Source organism: Lepisma saccharinum, chromosome 3 (assembly GCF_977018435.1).
Source record: "Lepisma saccharinum chromosome 3, izLepSacc3.1, whole genome shotgun sequence".
NCBI classification, from domain to species: domain Eukaryota; kingdom Metazoa; phylum Arthropoda; class Insecta; order Zygentoma; family Lepismatidae; genus Lepisma; species Lepisma saccharinum.
In genome coordinates this window covers 74,948,198-74,970,474 of record NC_139231.1, presented here as the reverse complement: position 1 = coordinate 74,970,474, position 22,277 = coordinate 74,948,198, and the positions used below count along the sequence as shown (strand labels likewise).

Here is a 22,277-nt window from a genome sequence, read left to right as displayed (position 1 = left end):
GGGATATATCAGTGAATGGTCTGTGGGGCTATCCATGAATGGTTCGTGAGGCTATCTGTCAGCTACCGTGCATAATGGTTCGTGGAGCTATCCGTGAATGGTTCGTTGGGCTATCCATCAATGGTTCATGGGGCTATCCATCAGCTACCCAGGCTATCGTCAGCTACACGTGCATAATGTATAATATCCACTGGTGACGAACACGATAGTAGGTATTTTTTGGGGAAGAAGGTTGAAACACTGCATACCTACGTGAGTCAAGATGTGCCCGCCATATTATGTGTTCCGGAAGCGAAGAAAGGAATTAAAAAAATCACTCTGTATGTGAAAAATTGTGTTTGTTTTCGTGTAAAAAGCATAATGGCACCTTAAACTATATTCTGCAATACACAATTGGTAAGTACGAACCATGCCAGACACAAAATATCCGATTTAAATGTGTCTCCAATATAACGAACTGTTACCATAATGTTAATGCTAATAGCTCTAAAACTGATCTGCCTAACCTAACTACTAAAGCAAAGTAATACCATTTCATACTTATGTCATGTGACATATTAGCAGCACCAGTCCATATTGGAACACCTTGCGGTATTTTTCCAACTCCATGGCGTGTAGAAAAAAAAAGCACTAGCCTCCTGCACGAAAATAAATGCACACCGATGTAAGCATCATGCACATGAGCAACTAAAGAATACACACATCTGGATGGCAAGTCAGGCCAAGGTGTAGATCATGCACATGAGGTTTTGGTTTGGTTTGATTTGATTTGGCGTTTTAAGTCCACTTTATGCACAGTAAGGCTAATCGTGACTGGATCTACAATTTAAAGTGGGATCTGAACCACTATGTGCCTCCACCGGGTATCGAACCCGGAACCACTTGATTACAAGGCGACGACGCTACCACTGCGCCATCAGGGAGGCCTTAAAATCTGGTGAAAACAGCTCAAAAGCTAACTTCACTCCGAAATTATTACCACAAAAGTGCAAGGGAGATATTTCAACTCCGTATTTATTGTTTTGTACTTACGTGTTAAAAACGAATACTCCTTTAACTCTAATTTACTGGGTATTGATCGTGATGCTGCTTTATGGCAAGGGAAAAACTGCCGTGATTAAAAACTGAAAATTAAAAAATCTGACCAAATGATGATTCAATGCCGATTCACGTTCATCATGAACATTTTTCTGGGTAAATTGTTCTTCCATTAGATAAATGGGTGAATTAAACAAGTGACTGTCACAATTTATTGCTCAAATGACATTCTCCTATCATTGCAAGTCGAGAAAATTATGTAAAAAGAAAAATCTGAAATCACAGATCACGCAAATCGTGAAGCGTTGGAATGAAGTCATTCAAGTCAAACTGGCACGTTGCGTACTTTACGTTTGTTAGTGCTAAGTGTTTGCAAACACTTTTAAACATTATGGAACAAAACGAATCATAGAGGCGGCAACAGTGAAAGATGGCGGCCATCCGTGTCACGTGATTGGTGTTCGTTAAACAAAACTGTTTTATTGTTATTGAATATTTGGGGATTGACAATTTATTACAAAATATTTACTTTCTTTTACGTTATTTTGGTAGTACATATTCTGAATGTTTGTTTAAACGTTACACGATAAGGTAAGATATTTTCCTTTTATATTTTAACTTCGTGTCGCCCACATATGTATAAACATTTCATGCTGAACCTTTATTAAAAGGTATAGGGAAGTAGTGCAAGGTGAAAATCATGGTAAATATGCGATATCGCCCGAACGGATTTCTTCAAATTTACACGAGAAACTACTTACTGAAATCGGTAAATTTCTCGTATCGGCAAACAGCTGACGTGACATTTCCTACTTCTTTTTATGTAAGGAACTTGCATTTTCTGTAAAGCGACAACATTATGGCGTTGTTTCCATTATGTACCTGCAGATGGCGCGAGTGTCGAAAGTCACACAGTCTCGCCAGTGTTTCCAAACGTGCCTTTTTTTTACGAGAAGTTTTTTTTTATTTTCTTTTAAACTATGCTTACCTAACCTAACATAATCTTGCCGGAAATGGGTAACACTTTACTATACCAGAGACGGATTTCTTCAAATTTACAGGAGAAAGTACTTACGCAAATCATTTTCTGTAGCGTTGTTGATGTTCGGTAATGTAGTTTTGATCCATTTTAATGCGAATGCATGTGGTTTTCTACGAAAATCTCTTTCCGACGCGCTATGCTGCTGCCGCCATTTTCTTTCTGCATGAGAGCACAATGTTTCATGTGTTTGATGACTTAAACGCCGTAGTCAGTGTTTCAACCCATGCAGTCTTTTCGCTATTAGATGACGTGTCGTCCGTATATGCTAAATTGAATTAAAGGAGTGCTAATGGAACCTAACCTAGTAGACATACCTCGTCCTCATGATGGTTCGTGGGGCTATCGTCAATGGTTTAATAATTACTCTTTATGTCAAAAATTGAACTTTTTTTCCGTGAAAAAATTTCTTGGCGAATTATTTTTTAAAAAAATTTAGGTATTTTTCAGTGAACAAGGTTGCAACACTGCATGCACACTCCAAATCGACAAAACACTGAAACACTGGCACAACGTGCGATGAACGTGTAATCTATCGCCATATTGTGTAGAAATAGGGAAGAACAGTAAGTACTCGTTAAAATAAGAAATTGACATTATTTTCGTTAGAAATTAATTATTTCACCTAAATAAATGTTCCGCAATGCAGAATAGTACGTTAGCAATGTAAAAAAGTGCGAAATAAATCATTGACAGGTGTCTCTGGTATAGTAAAGTAGTACCGTTTTTGGGTCTATCGTGAATGGTTTTCGGGGCTACGTGAATAATTTTTTGGGCTATCTGTCAATGGTTTGTGGGGCTATCGTGAATGGTTTTTGGGGGCTATCCGTCAATGGTTTGTGATGACATAATGAACACGAAAGTAGGTATTTTTCGGTGAAGAAGGTTGAAACACTGCATACCCACTCCAAACAACAAAACACAAGCACGACGCGCGATGATCCATGACGAGTGTACGCCATATTGTGTTACCCAAGCGGAACAAGCAAGACAAATAATGACTCGTAATATGAAAAGTTGACACTATTTTATGGAAAAAGGCATAACTTCACCTTAAAGAATCTTCTGCAATGCAGAATAGGTAAGGGTATAATTTAACAATACAGGGAATTTCTCCAATTTGTTTGAAATTTCGGATACTTACTAATTTGGGTCTCCTAATCACGAATCTGCACTTAAAATTTGGCGCTCACGTATAGAAATTCCTGAATTATAGCTAGCCCCATGAACCATTGGTGCGTGGTTAGGTTAGGTTAGGTTAGGAAACATAGTTAAAAAATTTTAGGGTTGTAGTAATATCAGGAATATATATATTTCGTTCTTTAAGTATTCGAAACGGAAAATCTTGCGATAAATAATGAGCAATTGTGCATTGTTGGTTGCGATGACTGACCCTCTTATTTTGCAAGTTTGACACGTGAGAGCCAAATTTTAACTTCAGATTCGTGATTAGGAGCCCTAATTGAGTGAGTATGCCAAATTTCAAACAAAATGGAGAAATTCCCGGTATTGTAAAATCGCTCCCGAAGTTAGGTTAGGCCTGTTAGGTTAGGTTCCATTAGCACCCATTTCATTCAATTTAGCATATACGGAGAACATTGGTTTTTCTCGATGAAAGAAAATACAAACAAGAACTTCTAAATGCTACAGAAACTCATTTCGGCAAGTAGTTTCTTGTGTAAAAATGAAGAAATCCGTTGGGACGCTATCCGAAGTTTTACCCATGGTTTTCAAAAAGTTGAATTCTAGTGGAAATTCGCATATATATTCCCGTTGAAAACCAAAGTTCGACCTGGCAATACTGTGTGTTTACAACATGGATTAGGTTCAAGGAAACCAGATATAGCAAGTAATGTAGTAGTGTTTTTTTTTTATTATTATTTTATAGAAATGTAACTTCAAATTGAGAAATGCAGTGGCAATTTGAAGTGTTAAATACGTACTATTAGTGCACAATATTTTTTTTTACTTTCAAACGGTAAAACACAAGGGTCGATTGTGCAGTCTAGCCCAAATTTTTAGTAATGTGTACGAGATGATCTGTACCCCACACACATACACATACTGCAGGAATATTGATGCAATAGAGCTGAATTTGTGAAGGAGCGTTACATGTACATCCCTTTCACCATAACACAGTGATTGATCACAGATGGTATGGAACATGTCAGTACAGTATATTGCAATGATTAATCTCCCAAGTATCCTACAAAGATATGTTTTCCACAGATGGACAAGCAGGGTATTTTTCCATGGGGCATATTACCCCGATAATAGTGTTGCCCCCTCAAAAAACACGCATTAATATAAATCAAATTATAGGAGTGAAATGTATACTTTTATGTTGACAATCGATTTCTAGGGGGGAGGTGTGCCCATCCTCCCCCCCCCCCCCCCCCGTCAGACGTCCATGTGCCTTCCACATTATTGTACTTACAGCTAGAAATTTAGTGGAGAGGAATCTTATCGCCATTATTAAACGATTAAGTGTTTTCAAGAGGATTAAAGTTCAAAGCAACTACGGGGGGAAGGGGGTGGAGTGGTGCAACTACAAAGGTCAATGGTCATTGCCCCTCCCCAACCTTGGACGGAAATCAATTCTAGGGAGCAAACATTGAGGTAAAAGAAAGCGAAGCCAAGAGTCAGGTTAACGTTGCAGCAGGTTTTCGCATATGTAGATTCATACGTGCGCGCAGAATATATACTGCTGGACAATGAAAACCGGACACTTTAATATTTGACATCTGAATTGCAATAACAGCTCGCAGGTATATTACAGAATGTTCGGCAGATCATGTAGTACCATATGCACCATTCATAGGCTCGGACTTTGTTTATGCATTCGTACTTAATTCAGTTTCTGCAACATTTAGTTAGCCCTTGTACCAGAGCTTTTATCGACCCATTGCGTTATCACAAAAAATGCAAGTGTCCGGTTTTTTTTGTCCAGCAGTATAGTTCCACTGAGACGGGTTATATTCCGACACAACTTCATACTTGCAAGAAACAGTTATTTAATTTGTAAAATACAGACAAAATAATACATCCATTAGCAGGTGTGGACTTGATCGGTTGCAATCACTGCAGACGAACTTGGATCCACAGATTCGACAACTGGAGTTTGTATTGCGCTGAGGAATTGCTGAAGCCCAAGTGAGTAAGACCGAATACGTTGCAGAGCGCGTGGAATCCGTGATACCAGTGTTGCACATCCCACTATTTTAACCCTATGTTTATTGTGATTAATAATAATCGTGCTATACAGCGGCGAGAATGACTGAATGGAGGTCTCCTGTTCAAGGAGTTTTATTGTGGGCTTCATCCGAAGGGAAAAGCTCTTCAAATCAAGCAAGTTGTTTAAAATGCATAATCCTCCTTACGGAAACAAGATCAAAGTAAAACAGGGCGTGAGGTGATTTGCCGTCAATGTGCGCACGAACTGTATCCCGGGTGTTGAATGATTTGCGGTTTAAGTTTAGGAAGGGGAAACGATTGTTTGCTGTTTGACGACAAAAGAATGTCCGCGGTATTAACAGATAACCCCGTGAGAAGAGACATGTATATTATTTGGACCAGACGTGCTTTAACTCGGTGAGGGGCGGGGGCGTACATGGAATTTTTTTTATATACCACCGTGCTCAACCACCGCCAGGGCTGAGGAAACCTATGAGAAAGGGAGAGGGGAAGGGGGAGGCTTATTGTTTCACCCACTGCCAGCAATGAAGTCTTTGTTGAACGCACATATTTACTGTTCCGTGCAAAGAAAGGGAAGGATGATTAGCAAGAAATGGACAGAACAAGATTTGAATCCTGGTTTAGTGAAGTGATTCATAAATTGAAACCAGAGTAATAGCAGCAGACAATGCACCTGATTGTATGTATCACCAATAACAAATCATGCTTTTTTTGCTGGTATAACTTGAAGTGCGTGTGTCTTACAGTAACCAAGTTTTTCTCTTTTTTTTTTTTTATATAAACCTAAAACAATAATTTGTCATTAAATTCAAGAGGGCCTATCGTCGTTTACGTATATATATATATATATATATATATATATATATATATATATATATATATATATATATATATATATATATATATATATATATATATATAATCTTTTTTTTTTTTTATCTTTGCGTGCTCGAAATATACACACATGCTCATGGGCGGCAAGGGGCAAGGGGGCTGTGGCCCCCCTGGAAAATGAAAGTCAACCAAAAATTATGTATTTCACACACATAATTTCATTTTAGCCACAATAATATGTGTTAATTATTGCATTAACACAATAAATTCAAATTTAAGCAATGTTTTTTTTAGGGAACTACACTCTTTTGGAGGAAAATATGACTTGTTTGCGCCCCTGGAGAAAAATACCTTCCTTGCTCCTCCCTGAAAAAAATCCATGCACATGCTCTCATGTTTCGAAGATATTTCGCATTTATATTAAGTAATGACACATTTTTTAAATAATTTATGCACCGAAAGTACTTCTAAAATGTTATGTTTCAGGAGACAAAAAGAAACAAAACTACATTTCGCTTGACATGCATGCGGGTTTTGATGTGTTGTGCGGTTGGCAATACTGTGGATTTTCTCAGTGTCTGCGATGTAAGCAGCTCGGCGGTTGAGGCAAGACTGGCACGGAAGATTCTGAGCTCAGTTCTTGCGCGGATTGATGCATAAAACCTGCTGCAAACTTAGCCTGACGCACGGCTTAGACTAGTCGAATCTTAAGAGTAGTAGGACAAAAGGATGCTTAAGATGGAATTAGTTTTCACGTCCTTTTTCCATTATTTCTTCCAGATGGCCAAGAGCACCTGCAGGGGAATGCAGAGGTGCAATTGCCATCCTCAATATCAAATTTCATACAAATAAAAATACATATCGTAAAATTTTCTTGCTTACTTCGCTTGCAATATCTGCTTTTCTTACAGTCTTGTCAAGTTCAGAGCCGTAGCTAGGGGGCGGCGGGAGTTGGCCCTGGGTGCCGAACGATTTCAATGAAAAAAATGTAGAAGAGAATGCCATGGTGCCCCTTTAAATTTTTTCTGCCATATTAAATCAATATTGTTTTCAGTTTGCAAAAATGTGGAACCAAAAATTTTCTAGCTCGTTTTGCTCGCAATTTCATTGTTTTCTCTAATGCATTGTAAATTACCAGAGAGAGAAGTTATAAATACTAAGTTCTTCAGACTCTTGCTGCTAAACAGCTTTGTCTTAAATGTATGAACACAATTGTTTGGAGGAAAAGGAGCATGGCACATTTCAGAGAATTTATTTAATAAATTGTCTCTGACTTATGTACGTACGGCATTATTATTTGTATAATTAATGTTTTTCTTCTTTTCACTTTAGCAGTTATTCTTCAACGCCAGCATGAATGTTCGTGCACTTGAAAGGCTAATTTCATACCGCTGCTGTTACAGAAGTCTTCAACTGAAGTCATATAGTACTGGAAGTAGCAATGGCAGTCCTAGTAATCCAAATACTAGAAGTGCAGAGCATAGTTCTACAGCTGTCACTGTAGAAGATCTTCAATGGAGAAAGTAAGTTTGTAGGTTTATGTTACTTTTGCAATTGTTTCCAATTCCACATACATTTAACGTAATGGCAATATTATATTGTTAAGAAGAAAACAGCTGTGATGAAAAATGTAGTGCTAAGTCCCAATAAAAAATTAACATAATGAATTGCAATTCAGGTTTACATTATAAACAGTACCAGATTGACATGGTCCATTATTAAATTAAACCTCCGTTGGTCACGCACAGTCTCTAGTTCTGTGTGCGTGGTTTTAACATCTCATTTTTCAATTATTGTTTTGCCAACACTCCCTCTCTGTCTAGCTGAGTTTCTAACATTCCTCCTTTACACCACGATTTTGTTTTCAGTATTAGTCAGATTTTTGATCTGTTGGTGGGTGTTCGTTGAACTCCTTGCTGTCTTGAGTCCATGCGTGACTATAGGCATACCTAGTTTTTACTGAAAATCCAGTCTGCCGTTCCGAGCACAACTAACAAAAAGTGCCTGTAGTTTTATGGAATTTCAATTTTTATAGTTTTATAGAATCTCAATTGTTGCAAGAAAATATATAATCATAATAATTGAGGGTTTGGCATTTTATACCATTAATTGAAAAAGGTAAAAAGGTAAAGTGTTCCCCTGTGCATAGCACCACGCCATGAAGGCGTATAGGGGGTGTGGGGGTAACGCCCCACACTTTCTTGATCCGGTCGTGAGTGGGGGTGATGTGATCAGCATCACGCCCCTGACCGCCTTTACCCCCCAGGGTTTCCCCCAGGTACCCATGTTATTCGACGCTGGGTGGGCGCCGGAGCCGCTTCCATCGTTAGAAAAGTTCCCGGATTTGAACCGGCTGGGGATCGAACCCGGGACCTTTAGAATGGTAGTCAGACGCGTTACCGACTGAGCCACCGCGGCCACCATATATATTAATTGAACATATTTTAAAATCCTGGTCTCTGGCACCATGTGCGACCATCGATGTAATTTTTCTTGTGCAACTCATGAATGGTTAATCATGATTGACATGCCCAGATTTATATTTGTGAAACCTGGGGCTAAAAAACTGTGTGCTCCCTATCCTTTTATATGCTTGCAGTGATATCCTTTAGTTGTCAAGTGGTTATATATTTTTTAACACACTTCAGTTCTCTCATTTGTTCATCTTGTGGCCTTTTGAAAACAATTTTTTTACCAGTGGAGGTGTGGATCACATCCCCCATCGCCTCCCTCAATCTTGGCCCAATGATTGCAATTCCTTATAGATATAATACAAGAAATATGTAAACATATGGCATATCACATCTGAAGTGCTCTTTAAGATGTACGTATTGACTGATTTATGTAACAGATAGTGTCAAACTATCTGGTCTTATGAAGCGCTAACCAGTTCATTCATTTGCCTTTCCGCAATGGTAGCGTCATCAATTTGTAATTAAGGGGTCCCGGGTTCGATGCCCGGTGGAGCCACAAAGTGGTTCGGATCCCACTTAAAACTGTAGGTTCAGTCCCAATTAGCCTTACTGTGCATAAAGTGGACTATAAACCCACTGACCTTTCATCTAATGTTGTTATTTGTATGTTAGGTGTCTCAATGGTGCAAAAACAGGTCAAAATGTGTGTTCACTGGTGATCAGCACTTCTAGTCTGATCACTGTTATCTGGTATTCTTTACGGGAACCTACTAGGTACTTTTGTTTTCCAGGTAGCTCCCATGATATCAGATCAAAATTGAAATGTTATGGCTAGTGCACCAAAAGTGAGAACATTTGTTTATATGGAAATCGTTGAGATAGAAAACAACACAGATTGCTTTCAGTTAGGTGTAAATATTCTTGTAGTTTCTAATCCTTACATCAATTTATGACAGGCCATGGAATGAAAGGGGCGATTGGTACACTAAATTGAACCTGTTTGTCTTGAAGAAGAGGGGTGCAAGTGCTGATTGGATGGCTCTGTTCCGGGCGATTGATTTCCATCCCAAGTCTATTCTTTCCTGGTGGAGAAAGCAGAAAGAAGAAGTGAGGCATTTTAACCAAAGGTAAGGGCAGCATATGGTCTGTGTCTCATAAATATGATCAATTGCTTTCAATATTGATTGTAAATGTAAGGCTAATAGTCACATTGTATTTTTTGAATTTTTATTGTTCATCTTCAGCTATTCTTCAGGAACGTTTTTAATAACTTAGCACTATCTCAAAGTAAGTGTACTTTTAAACTTAGAACATTAGAAGCCCTGAAAAACCCAACAGGGAGGTTTCAGATAGCATTGTGGTAGGTAGATGTTACCAGCACAGTACAACAGTGATTGAATGTTCTTCAGGGGTATGTAGCTGAAGAACTGAAAATGTGGAAATATGTATAATCCAGGAAATAATTGAATGATTTTGCTGTTTGGAGACCTAACATTTTAACATGTATAATGCATGAAAAATGTAAAACTTTAGCTTTGCACATGCTTTTTCTAATGAGTTTAGATCAAAAGTTCATTATGCAATAATTAGAACCAAGTTGATACCACTGTGAACTAATACTGTCATCTGTACAGAATCTATCTATATATATAAAAACGGGTGTATATGTGTGTCTTTGTTTGTTCCGGCATAACTCTCGAACGCCTGGAGCGATTTCAACCAAACTTCGTACACATCTGACTTACAATCTGGAAAGAAATACTGTGTGGGTAAGACACCCCTAGCACACCTAGGGGTGGGGAAGGAGAGGGTGACATGTAAAAATAATAGAAAACGACTGATATTAGTGTGGAATAAATAGTTTTTGGAGTCACTAAGTCCCAATGCCGTTCAACTCTAAGTTAATCACCTATCGGGATGGGGGGCAAGAGGGGGTGAAAAATAAAATGTCAAAAATGACCTAGATTAGTGTCGAATCCATAGTTTTCGGAGTCTATAAGCTAATTGGTGACATTCATGAAGGGGGTGACATGTAAAATGACCGATATTCGTGTGGAATCCATAGTTTTCGGGGTCGCTAAGATGAATAGTGACACTCCCAATGCCATTCAACTCCAAGACACCCCTGGCACCCCTAGGGGGGGAAGGGGGTGACATGTAAAATGACGGATATTAGTGTGGAATCCATAGTTTTCGTGGCCGCTAAGATGAATAGTGACACTCCCAATGCCGTTCAACTCCACGTTCATTTTACACTATAGTTAGAATTCATTATATTCCTGTCTAATAGAAGATTGGGATAAATAAATACCCGGGCAATGCCAGAAAATCAGCTAGTATGTTTATAAATATTATAACCATATAATACCATAATGGTATCTAGATCCACAGCCAGTATAATGCTCTTCATCTTTGCAATTAGCCGGAAGTGGCAGAAATGAGATGTGAAATAAATCAACTCAACCAACATGAACCATATAATTATTCAGATGCAGATCAATCCAGCAGAGTTTGATTTAAAAGTTTCATAGATACACACTAGCCAACCTCCATGATGGAGTTGTTAATACAGTGCTCCGTGACACCACGGATCCCAGGTTTCAATCCGAGCTGGATATGGGAGTTCTTTGTGAGTGTCCCTGCATCACTTTCATCATATCATTACTCACCCTCATTGTCACAATTAGCCAAGAGTGACAGAAAGCGACGCTAAATAACAAAAATCAAAATCAAATTATAGATACACACATACCAGGTGTGCCGGTTAATAATTCTTAATTTCGTCGCTGGATGGCACTGGAAGCAAGGGTTGGTGCACAATCTCAATTGTTACATCAGTGTTTTTCCAGGACAGTACTTGTCAAAATGCCGTGGATGTGCAACCGAGTGCGAGTGATCGTAATATTGGGTTTGTTTGAGACACATGTTGACCTTCAAACCAAATAAGGAGCATGTGTGGCACGTCCTGCTTTTCTTGTTCAATCAAAAGAAAAACGCGAGTGAAATCCATCGTATCCTTGTGGAAACGTACGGTGACAATGTCCTAAGGCAAGACGTGTGTGTGCGTTGGTTTCGACAATTCAAAAGTGGTGATTTCGATTTGAAAGACAAAGATTGCCTGGGCCAGCCAAAAAAATTCCAAGAAGCCGAATTGCAAGCACTGTTAGACGAAGACGATACGCAAATGTAACAACTGGCAGAGAAGTCAAATGTTGGTCGCAAAACCATATCTGATCGTCTTCATGCCATGGGAAAGATCCAGAAGGCAGGAAAATGGGCCCACAAATGACAGACAAATGTAAAAGCGAAAAACTGTGTGTGAAGTGTTGCTTTCTCGTCATGAAAGTAAGTCTTTCTTTTATTGTATAGTGACTGGGGACGAAAAATGGATCTACTTCGAGAACCCAAAATGCAAAAAAGTCATGGGTTGACCCAGGACAACCTTCAACATCGACCGCAAAACTGAATCGCTTTGGAAGGAAGACAATGCTGTGCATTTGGTGCAAGCAGAAGGGTGTGGTGTACCATGAGCTTCTGAAACCAGGTGAAACAGTGAATGCCGTTTGCTACCGTGAACATCTCATCAATTTCAACCATGCATTGATCGAAAAGTGCCCAGATTGGGCGACAAGACACTGAAAAGTGATTTTGCAGCATGACAACGCCTCATCACACACAGCGAAAGGTGTCAGAGACACCATTTCTGCACTTGGCTGAGAATTCTTGCCTCACCTGCCATACTCACCAGACTTAGCCCCTTCGGACTATAGCTCGACCACAAGGAAAAAAACCTTCCGTCCAAAGCGTTCGCGCAACTTCTCTGCCGTTATCAGTGTTCGGGGCAGTGTTGCCAGGTCAGATTTGAAAAATTCTGGAGATTGTTCCTTGGAAACCAGAAGTTCTGCTACAAAATCCGATGATCTAATAGAAGCGGATGAACGACGTTCTTGGGAGGGAAGGGCGGCATAGGTGTGCGCACGGGGGGGGGGGGGGGGGCAAGGGGGAGTGGCGCGCATTGTTTACGGTGTAAACGTCACATATACTTTTGTAACAATGGTGCTAAACCCAGCACCCTCTGTTTGGCGAAAATATACCGAAGATCTCCATTTCAGGAGTGGACATGTTTCAAACAAAAGAAAGTAAACTGCCCGAAGGAACCGACCAACATCTTTCATCTCTTCCGCATTTTCCGATTAGATGGTGCGTGGAAAACACCCTCAAATTTGCCCTTTCTCAGCATCGACACAAGGGGTTGGGATGCCTCTATTATCGCGAGGAATTTTTATGACAGGAAATGGTAGAAAGTTGTGTTCACAGATGAAGCTAACGTGCCGCCTTTCGTTGTCAGCGATTTTCCACAATCTTTCAAGTCGAATGCTAACAATAACAAATCAATTTGCCTTCTGCTGGTGTTCGGTGTACAGCTATCGATAGGGGTGGGCACGCGTCCTGCACCATAATTAAAAAATGCATTACGTATGTGAAATATATTTGGTGAATTAGACAGCATGTCTTTCTCAATAATTCAAGATAGCAACGCTTATGCTAGGGTGCCACCCATCCTCCCCATCTGCTAGAAATACACACACACACCCACAAACACATATACGTATAACATAATTTGCCCACGCTACGAAGTCAGTGTTTCTACCTAGTAAGGCAAGGACGTTTTTCACTGTGTCTGTGTCACTTCATCCATTTCATTAGTTTTTCATTCATCCATATTGTCGTACTTACCCGTAGAGGCACAAAAGCGACGTAAAATAACTAAAATAGAAATAGAGTTTAGGGTGGGATAAAATACAGCCATCTAAAAATAATATGTAGTAAAAGTAATAAAATAATTTCCTAGCACAATTGAGTAGCGTTTGACATAATTTCACAGTTCAAACAGCACTTTTCACGGCTGAGTGGAGTTCCACTCCACATCTCCCCTCCATGTTCAAGTAAAGATGAGCAGGAAACGTGTTTTTGAGCTGACTGTCGGAGGTGCCATAGCAATAGTTTATTATGGAATCCTACCGATAAATCAATAGGTCTGGCAACACTGACGTTGGCGACTCTGAAGGCTCCTTTCTCCTGTCTTTTCCCCCCACCCGCCAGCGCGATGGGGTCTGCGCAGGTTTCTTTCCTTGTGGTTCCACTATACCAGTTGTTTTCATCGATGTCTCACTCACTTTCCCAGCAACACTTCAACAATTACGAAGATGTCGAACACTGGTTTGCTGACTGGATTACCTCAAAATGTGAACGATTTTTCTGGAATGGCATCCACAATTTGACGGACAGATAGGCACAATGTATAGCTAGCGATGGCGCATACTTTGAATAAAGCATTTGTTACCTTTCTCCCCAGATACACTTATTTTCTTTCGGATCAATTAAGAATTATTAACCGGCACACCTGGTATAAGGTAATCATTATATTGAAGATAAGTGCCATTTCACCACAAAAAGCACTTTTCGCACACAATATTGGCACAAGATTTATAAAAGTTGCACATTCTACATAATTCTCAGAACATTTGGACTTCATGAAAATATCATGTAATACCCTGACATTGAAATATTATTATTAATTAATTTCAAAATGATACTTTTGATACCAACAAAACTGTTTGTATCAGCTGATCAGCATTGTATTGATGAAGAATCAGCCCTTGTAAAAATGTTTTTATTAATATTAACATTACAATGAGATGCACATTTTTCTGGGTACGGAAGTATCATATGGATCTATGCTTTAACTCATCTGTAGACCTTGATGAAATAATAATTAACTGTACTTATTTATTATTATTATATACAAAGTGCACAAAAATGATATAGATCATTAAAAGTTGGACATCTGGATTTTGTGAATAACAATTTGAATTTCCAACATGAAAGATTTCTGTGTGGGAATTAGGATATATATTTTATAGTTATCATTCACATTCTTTGAAGGAGTATTCACACAAATAGCAACATCTGTTGAATGCATGTCATTTATCTTCATAATGTCAGTAGAATTCAGTGCACACTCATGCTTTTATAAATAAAAAAGATTTCGGAAAGAGTATTATTTGATACATGTATGAGGATGCTATGATTTTTTTTTGCACGTTTACCTAGGTTTATTCCTCTGAGGCACGAGATGTTGGGTTCTAACCTTGCAACTGCTCACTTCATAGTGCATCGCGGAGGATCTGTTCGATTTGCTGGCGATTCAAAGTGGGTGAGCCAGGATAAAGAGGGGGAGTATAATCTGCCACCAAACTATGTTAAGGATATCTACGTAGAGGCTATCGATGCTTCTGGAATGGATCTGGTGTACGCCGGACTGGACAATATTGGTATGTATTTCTTGTATAAATAGTAATCTAGTAATAATTTAATCAAAAGTTTGGTAAAATTGTAGCTTGAGAGAAGATCAAACCAGGAACTCTAGAATTCTGTGAGAGTGATCTACCAAGTTAGCCATTAAACTAAGTCCCAGGTTTACTGCAACTTAGATTTTTATTGTGCAAACAGTTATTTAACCTTCCGTCAGTAGTATTTTAAAAAAATATTTCAATACCACAAAAGTGTATCTTTAGGAAGGGCTACAGACAGATATCTGAAACCACTACTGAAACAGTTAACATCGCTTAAATTTGATTTTTTTGCACATTAGATACATTCCTTTTTTCTTTTCCTCTTTCTACACGCTAATCTTACTCTCAGTTCACATGCTGGCTTGTTGGTCACATTGTTTTTAACATAAATGCAACAAAAATGAAAACGAGGTGAAATCAACCATTATACCAGAGACCACTCACTCTATTTTGGTCATACAATTGACCATAGAAGGAATCCAAGTTGCACAAAATACTTTTTTTCCCCATTAGAGTGATACATATTCCTATTTTCCGTTACTAATAGGGCTGAGTGGATACCACTTTCAACTGATGCACTTACAGCTTCCCATCAATACAGATTCAAAACAATTCAGAGTATTTATAAATTTTAATTTGTAAGCCTTCCATTAGAACAATACCATGGAAATCTAGCAGATTTATGCTTAGACTGAACCTCATCTTGTAATCAAGGGAATTGAATTTAATCATAAAATCCTTTTCGTTGTTGCAAAAAAATATGAAAATTATGCTCAGGATATGTTCAGGATATTTCAACTCCATGGAAGTGTTGTGTGACATCTTTACAGAATCCCTGAAACACAGTCTAGAAAGTGTTTGCTGGTACTGGTGGTTAAATTCCAACCCATACTTTCCAATATTCATACCAATGATATCAATTGATACCAATACAGTGCTATCAGTATCGGCTGTCCTATTTCCTAAGCACTAAAAAATAAATGTTAAACAAGATAGTATTGAACTGCCTGTTTACTTTCTCCTTGCAGTCAATTTGCAGAAGTTAAAATGGTTGAGTTTGAGAGGATGCCCATTTATTGACGACTGGTGTTTGGACCACATTAGTGGTGAATTTAAAGATTCTCTTGAATATTTGGATATTAGTGATTGTCCCAAAGTCACAGAAAGAGGGATAATGTCATTTTACAGATTAAGGTAAGTGAAATTAAGGTCTAAATCACCATCCCTGAGACCATCTGTAAACAAACGGTCTCACCGATTCGATGTATCACTCCGCGTTAGCTGATCCATGACCGCAATCATCTGCTGTTACACTCATAGTTCGCTGCACCTATTCATTTTATATAAGAGCCTCTGAATGTGAGAACCCGTTCTCAAAACATCAGACGAATATGCAGCCGCATACATTGTTACTCTCCCGGCCATTCTCTCTTTCATAACCCTTAAAACTGCAGACACTGACACACCACTGCACTGGGATACCAACTTAACCACTTCATTTATTGGTTTCTCAGGATACTACTGACAGAACATTACATAAATATTGAGTAGAATCTGTTTCTCACCCCTTTTCAAAGGCTGTCCTTGCTGGTGTTTTGAAAACAAGCTCGGAGTAAACGGAGACTTTCCCTCATGCATAGAACTCAGCATGTTATTTTTCTAAGGCTAAGTCAGGCAATATTACTAAGTTGCACTACTTCCTTGCTGTTCACATGATTATTTTTAGAAAATAACCAATGTTATAAAATATCATTATGTACACAAATCTCTAAGCTCATTGAAAGTTATATTACTACAAAATGTTCACACTTATCTTGCCTTGCCATGTCACCAAGTTATTTTACGAAGTGCACTATATTTGGCGGAACAAAAATCGTTATTAGGATGCTTGTCAAAGTTTCCAACCGCAATAAATTTACGAACTTTTTGTCTTGTTTTGATCATCATCAATATATTTATTGGACTTACAGCAATGCATATGGCTGTTTATGCCCATTATATATTTTATTTACGTAAGATACAATTTACATAAAATGTACAAACAAATTTCAAATACACTCCTATCTATATCAAACCTTAGAAATATACATTACCATGTTATATCATTTTGTCTAAAAAATGCAAGTAAAATATATTCAAAGAAAGAAGCCAAATTTATGGGAAATGATTACTGGTGCAAAGAGTTAACCATAAAGGTGAAGCAATAAGTAAAAAAAGAAAGAGCATTGGGTTTAAAGTGAGACATCATTTGCGGCAGTGTATCCCATACTACAAATTTGCCATTGTTTTACCTTACGTAATGAATCCTGTAACAACGCTGGATTTTCGTGTGGATTATTTTACTTCTATGAGTTTGCAATGCTTTCTGCATGCAGGTGGTTTTGTTTACAGAAGGTGTCAGGGTTTGTGATTTGAACTATAGTAACTATTTCCTTTGTACTATCGATCTAACTCATTTTTGCCAAGTGTCAAGGAAAATGCATTCAGTCCTAATTTTTTCGAGTTTTGGCTTACTTATCACAGAAACCGAGAAAAGCATCCTAATAGAACAGTGTACCCATCTGTCTGTTTGTCCATTCATGTGTATCAATTATCACCATCTCGGAAACCATCAGAGCTATCTGGTGCACAGGTAGATGCTGTATATATGCCATGAAACGGAACAGGCACTTCTCACTTATACCACATGTTAGTTTGATACCTAACCTATTTTCCAGTAAATGGACTCTTCCTCCCAACACTAGGTGCATGCACAGTGACGAGAGGAATAGAGTATCGTCGGAGTTGGCAGTCTAAAGTTGTGTAGTTAGAACTCCAGTAATATGAAAGCTAAAGTGATTCTCATGTATGACTGTGATAGTGTTATCTTAATGCATACTGTACCTCAAGGACAGACAGACCTTCAATGCACAGCGACACTGTCTGTTGAATCCTCCCATCATTTTGCAGGACAATGCTCTGGTGCATGTTGAGCAATCTGTGGCTGATTTGTTTGCTCGATGGCGTTGGCAGGTGTTCTTTGTAGCATTTGCTTCCAAACTGATCCTGAGATTCTTCAGGCGATAGACTATTCCATTCAAACCATCAATAGAACAGCTGCTTCCATATCGTTGGCAACGGGTTGTATACAATGCTGGTGACTACATCGGAGGGCTGCAAAAGTTTCACAGAGGTATCTCTTTTCTCTTTTGTATCATTTGTAAATAAATTGTTGCCACTATTAAATCTCCAACCCACATGTGAAATATTAGCTTGATGCAACATAAATTAAGTCTTGTTTATCTGGCATGAGAGAGAACAATTGATCTGAAATGACCTGTTGATATCTTGGAAACCAGCTAATATAAAGTTCCAAATTGAAGCTTGGGCAAATGTTATTTTAACACAACATAAATTATTTCAATTAACCCACCCATCTGTCTGTGACCGTAAAATAATTGAACATCATCAAACAGTCCTTAGTGTTCCAATATGATCATCCTTCGCCGTTTCCTGCCACTGGCTGGGTCGGCATAGAAGTCAAGCCTCTCCATTTTCTTCTGGTCTTCCACCATTCCTCTCTTTCCATGTTGTTCCAATCTTGTTATCTTCTAACACTCTCCACTATTTGCTCTTTCCAAAGACATCTTGATCACCCCCTTGGCCTTATTCCCATTCCTTGTGCATTTTAAGCTCTTACTGGTAGTCTTTCTGCATCCATCCTCTTCATGTGTCCAATCCATCTCATTTGTGACTGATCTATCCTGATCTGAAGCATCACCACTACCACTGTCTGTCGGATCTCCTCATTCCTTATTCTATCCCTTCTAGTCTTCCCCAATATACTGTTTAAAAATTTCATCGCCACTGCCTGATGTTTCTTTTCTCTCTCTCTGTCATGGTCCAAGTCTCAGCTCCGTATACGTAATTATTGGCACATAGTATATGTTGTATATTACCTTCTTGCATCTCATAGACATCCCTGTGCCATATTAATCTTCGAACTCTTTGATAGAGGCCACCTCCCATTTGTGAAACTATTCAAGTTATAAATGTGAAGTTTGGAGAGTTGAAAGAAAATTGATGCAATACCACCTTTTTGATCGGCATGTCTTTTTAATCTGTTCTAGTCAAGATACATGTCATTTACTCAAAAACTAATAGAAATACAAAGTTAAAATTAGTGGACCAGAATTACTTAGTACTATCTTAGCAAGAAATAAGTGAACTTGCTCAGTATAAGTCTACAGGAGGCAGTAATGTGTCTGTCTGCCAATGGAAGTCAATTGCCAGCAGCAGCCAACATTACAGTAACCTTTTGCTAGCAAATAAATATAGAAATATGCTATTTTGTGAAGTGAGCTGGTGATAACATAATTTGATAAAACATTAGTAACCTTGCTTTGACTATTTGGAAAGCTGCAAGAAGTACAAATATAACATTTCTGAGTAACGAAATGTACAAATGCTAATTTTGCACATGTTTGAATTTGGAATTGCATAAAATACTTTCTTTAGTTTTCAGAATAACTTCCTATAGTTTAAAAAATATAAACACTGTATGATGTTTATTAATATCTGCTTCAAAATTTATTAAATACTAATAAGATCAGCATAAACACTTGTTCATCGCTAAGAAAGAAATTACATTTACAGATTGTTGAAATATAGGTATACTGTTAATCTGATGACAAGAGCTAATAGGAAAGTCATCCTCAAAAACATGGTATTCCTTCTTTGCTAAATACACTTTAAACCTATTTTTCTTATGTGTGTGGTGTGACACAAATCACAATTCTTGTTTTTTTCTTTATTTCAAATTAAGCTCAAGTATAATCCGATGTAAGTTTATGAATATTTGAAAAGTTAATGGCACATTTAAAATTATATATCCTTATTTGTCAGAATATGGAAATGACATGTTTTGGAGCAATATATAGCAATAACATTTAATCAGTACTGTAGGAGCTGATGTGGACCTACAAATGTACATCAGTCAAGTTGGTGATAATTATATTATTCCAATTTTTCCATAAATAGCCTATAAATGGAGTGCAAAATTGTTATTTTAATTAATCTTGTATAATCCATAGACATGAGAATTTAATGGTCACTGTAAATAATAACATTTTAATATTTTATGACTTTACATTTAGGTAATTTACATTTCACATCACTTTGGAACAAACCTATAAATGGCAACATTTCACACTGTAGCATCATGACAGGCTGTACAAGTCTCCATTCAATTGGTGAAATGTTCTAGTGTTGCTGGGTGTGAAATCTCCCCTAGGTTCATTCCCCAACTTTCCATGATACACAAGTAGTGGAAATCATGCTGAAATCGTACTATATAGTCATGAGAAAGCTTCCATGATACACAAGTAGTGGAAATCATGCTGAAATCATACTATATAGTCATGAGAAAGCTTTCAAAGTGCTATGCACACATACAGTGTACTAATGAAGTTCTAATTTCTAAGCTAGGGGAATTGTACATGAGGTGCGTTACAAGAATAAATAATTTGTGCCTCCATGATCCTATTTATGTGTGAATGTTCAAATTTAAACCAAACTCGTTCACTGAAATGTATTATTCCTTCTGCAGCAAACTTAAAACACTCAAAGTGGGAAACCTTCCTTCTGCAAAGAATCTGGAACTTGTGTGCTTGATGCTCCAGGATTTGCATCCACAGTTGCAGTGTGAAGGTGTTCAATACATGAAACTGAAAGAGCGTCAGACAAACTAGACTTTTTCATGGTTATTTGCAATAGTTCACATTGTAGTGATTTGGTGGGTGTGAAGTTTTGTACATATTGTATATAGTAAATTGTGTACAATATAAACAGATTTTTTAAAAAAGTTCTTTTAGCTTTATAACTTTGTAATGCATGTTTCATACAACCTGACACTGAGGTGTCGCTGCCTGTATCAGAAGGCAGTAGAGTGCTAGATAAAAAGCAGCCTTTTTTTTCTAACCTTCATAGGCAGCTTGAATGTGTGATAGAAAAAATTGTAAAAGTGAAATTTAAACTATGTACCTTATAGTGACATGTTTTGTAGTCACTTGCTCTTTTCAACCAATGAACATTCGCCTTCTTTAGGAAGCAGCAGAAATTTCTTCTGGTAAAATTACATAGTATTCAAAGGTTAAAATGTTCTAGTTAAATAAGTGAAAAGGGTAAAAACATGGACACGATGTGGGAGCATCGTAAGGTACGTTGTTTTTATTTCATTCTTGCAAATTAGCAACTACTAGAGCCACATATTTATGGTAAATAAAAGATCAAGATTTCAGTACAAAAACTTGGCACATTTCGGGATCAAAAGGGGTATATAAAATGCCATTTCAGAATTAATATGGTGAATAAAAAACTAATTTTGATTTAAAAACTATACTTACTGCACAAAATGAACATTCCACTTCTAATAGCTTGTTTATATAGTTATTTAAGTTTATTCCTGTGTAAAGGAGTCCATTTTTGCTTCTCAAATATTTACAGCATAATTAATAAATTTTCCATGATTTGCATAACTTGCAGGATAATTCAGACCTCAGAAGGTGTCCCATTAGTAAATAAACACCAAATTTTATGTTTGAGAGTTTATTTCGCATTTTGCATCATTTCGTGACAAAACATTGTAGCAAAATGAACCTCACATCTTTCGAAAAAATGAAAAATTAACACTACAATGTGTTATTTCACATTTCTTGTTTTTGTCAAAAAAAAATGAAATTTGCTTGCCCCTAGCAATTACATATGGAAACAGATGATTGTGTAATAAAAGTTCTGGTAATTATTTCAGATGAAAATGGTTAATCACTATTTGTATGCAAAAAATATAAATATTAGCATATCAGAAGCTTTTTCAATAGAAATAGATCCACTTGACACCAGTATGCACTTGGCCATATGCTGTTGAAAGAAACAATACAATATTTAGTTATTATCAGGGAACTGATTTATATGTAGTAAAAATGTGCTAAATATGTATCAATATATTGAGTTAAATATGGACTTAAAATTGTAAAAATTTACCTTCTTAATAATATAAGACACTACACGAGCTACATAAAATTAAATACAGTCTCGGCACTGCAACTATTACGGTGACTGTGTTGAAGAGAAACCAGAAGCAAATCCCATACTAGTAGTGAAGGTGGATGGGGTTAGCAATGAGCTGCTGGACTTGGGACCCTCTTCCAACATTGCAAAATTTGCATTTGGAAGAACTAGAAGCAAACGCTTGCACCCTCATCCTCTTTTGTTGATAATAATTGTAAATAAACAGGAATTTCAAGTGTTTTACAATAGCAAAGGAAAACAGTTGGGAGGTGTAAAAAGAAAAAAAAATGTTCGGATGACAGAAAACTTGTAATTAACGCAAATGGAGTGTGTTTAACGTTGTTTCGGACTTTG

The 22,277-nt window shown here is 37.6% G+C and overlaps 2 protein-coding genes across 6 annotated transcripts in view; one reads left to right on the top strand and one right to left on the bottom strand.

Annotated features, from left to right (window-relative positions):
- The window catches only part of Cpsf100 (cleavage and polyadenylation specificity factor subunit 2), a 57,944-nt gene extending 56,081 nt beyond the window's left edge, over positions 1 to 1,863 (bottom strand). For 2 of the 3 annotated variants that reach the window (XM_083118825.1, XM_083118826.1), the window contains exon 1: positions 1,033 to 1,395. The gene's annotated coding sequence lies outside the window, so the exon portion shown is untranslated. Of the gene's footprint in view, positions 1 to 1,032; positions 1,396 to 1,799 lie in introns of those variants that run through there. The other variant, XM_083118828.1, reaches the window with a different exon arrangement.
- On the top strand, positions 1,536 to 21,210 carry LOC145985155 (distal membrane arm assembly component 2). 3 transcript variants are annotated; one of them, XM_083118830.1, is made up of 6 exons: positions 1,536 to 1,629; positions 7,439 to 7,629; positions 9,477 to 9,647; positions 14,635 to 14,855; positions 15,905 to 16,070; positions 20,464 to 21,210. In XM_083118830.1, exons 2-6 carry the CDS (start codon positions 7,460 to 7,462, stop codon positions 20,603 to 20,605), a joined length of 870 nt encoding a protein of 289 aa, XP_082974956.1. In that variant the 5' UTR covers positions 1,536 to 1,629; positions 7,439 to 7,459; the 3' UTR covers positions 20,606 to 21,210. The 3 variants fall into 3 exon arrangements, with proteins under 3 accessions (XP_082974956.1, XP_082974957.1, XP_082974955.1); XM_083118831.1 differs by having other exon boundaries at positions 1,553 to 1,629; positions 7,442 to 7,629; XM_083118829.1 differs by lacking the exon at positions 1,536 to 1,629 and adding an exon at positions 1,679 to 1,741.
- Positions 21,211 to 22,277: the final 1,067 nt, after the last annotated feature.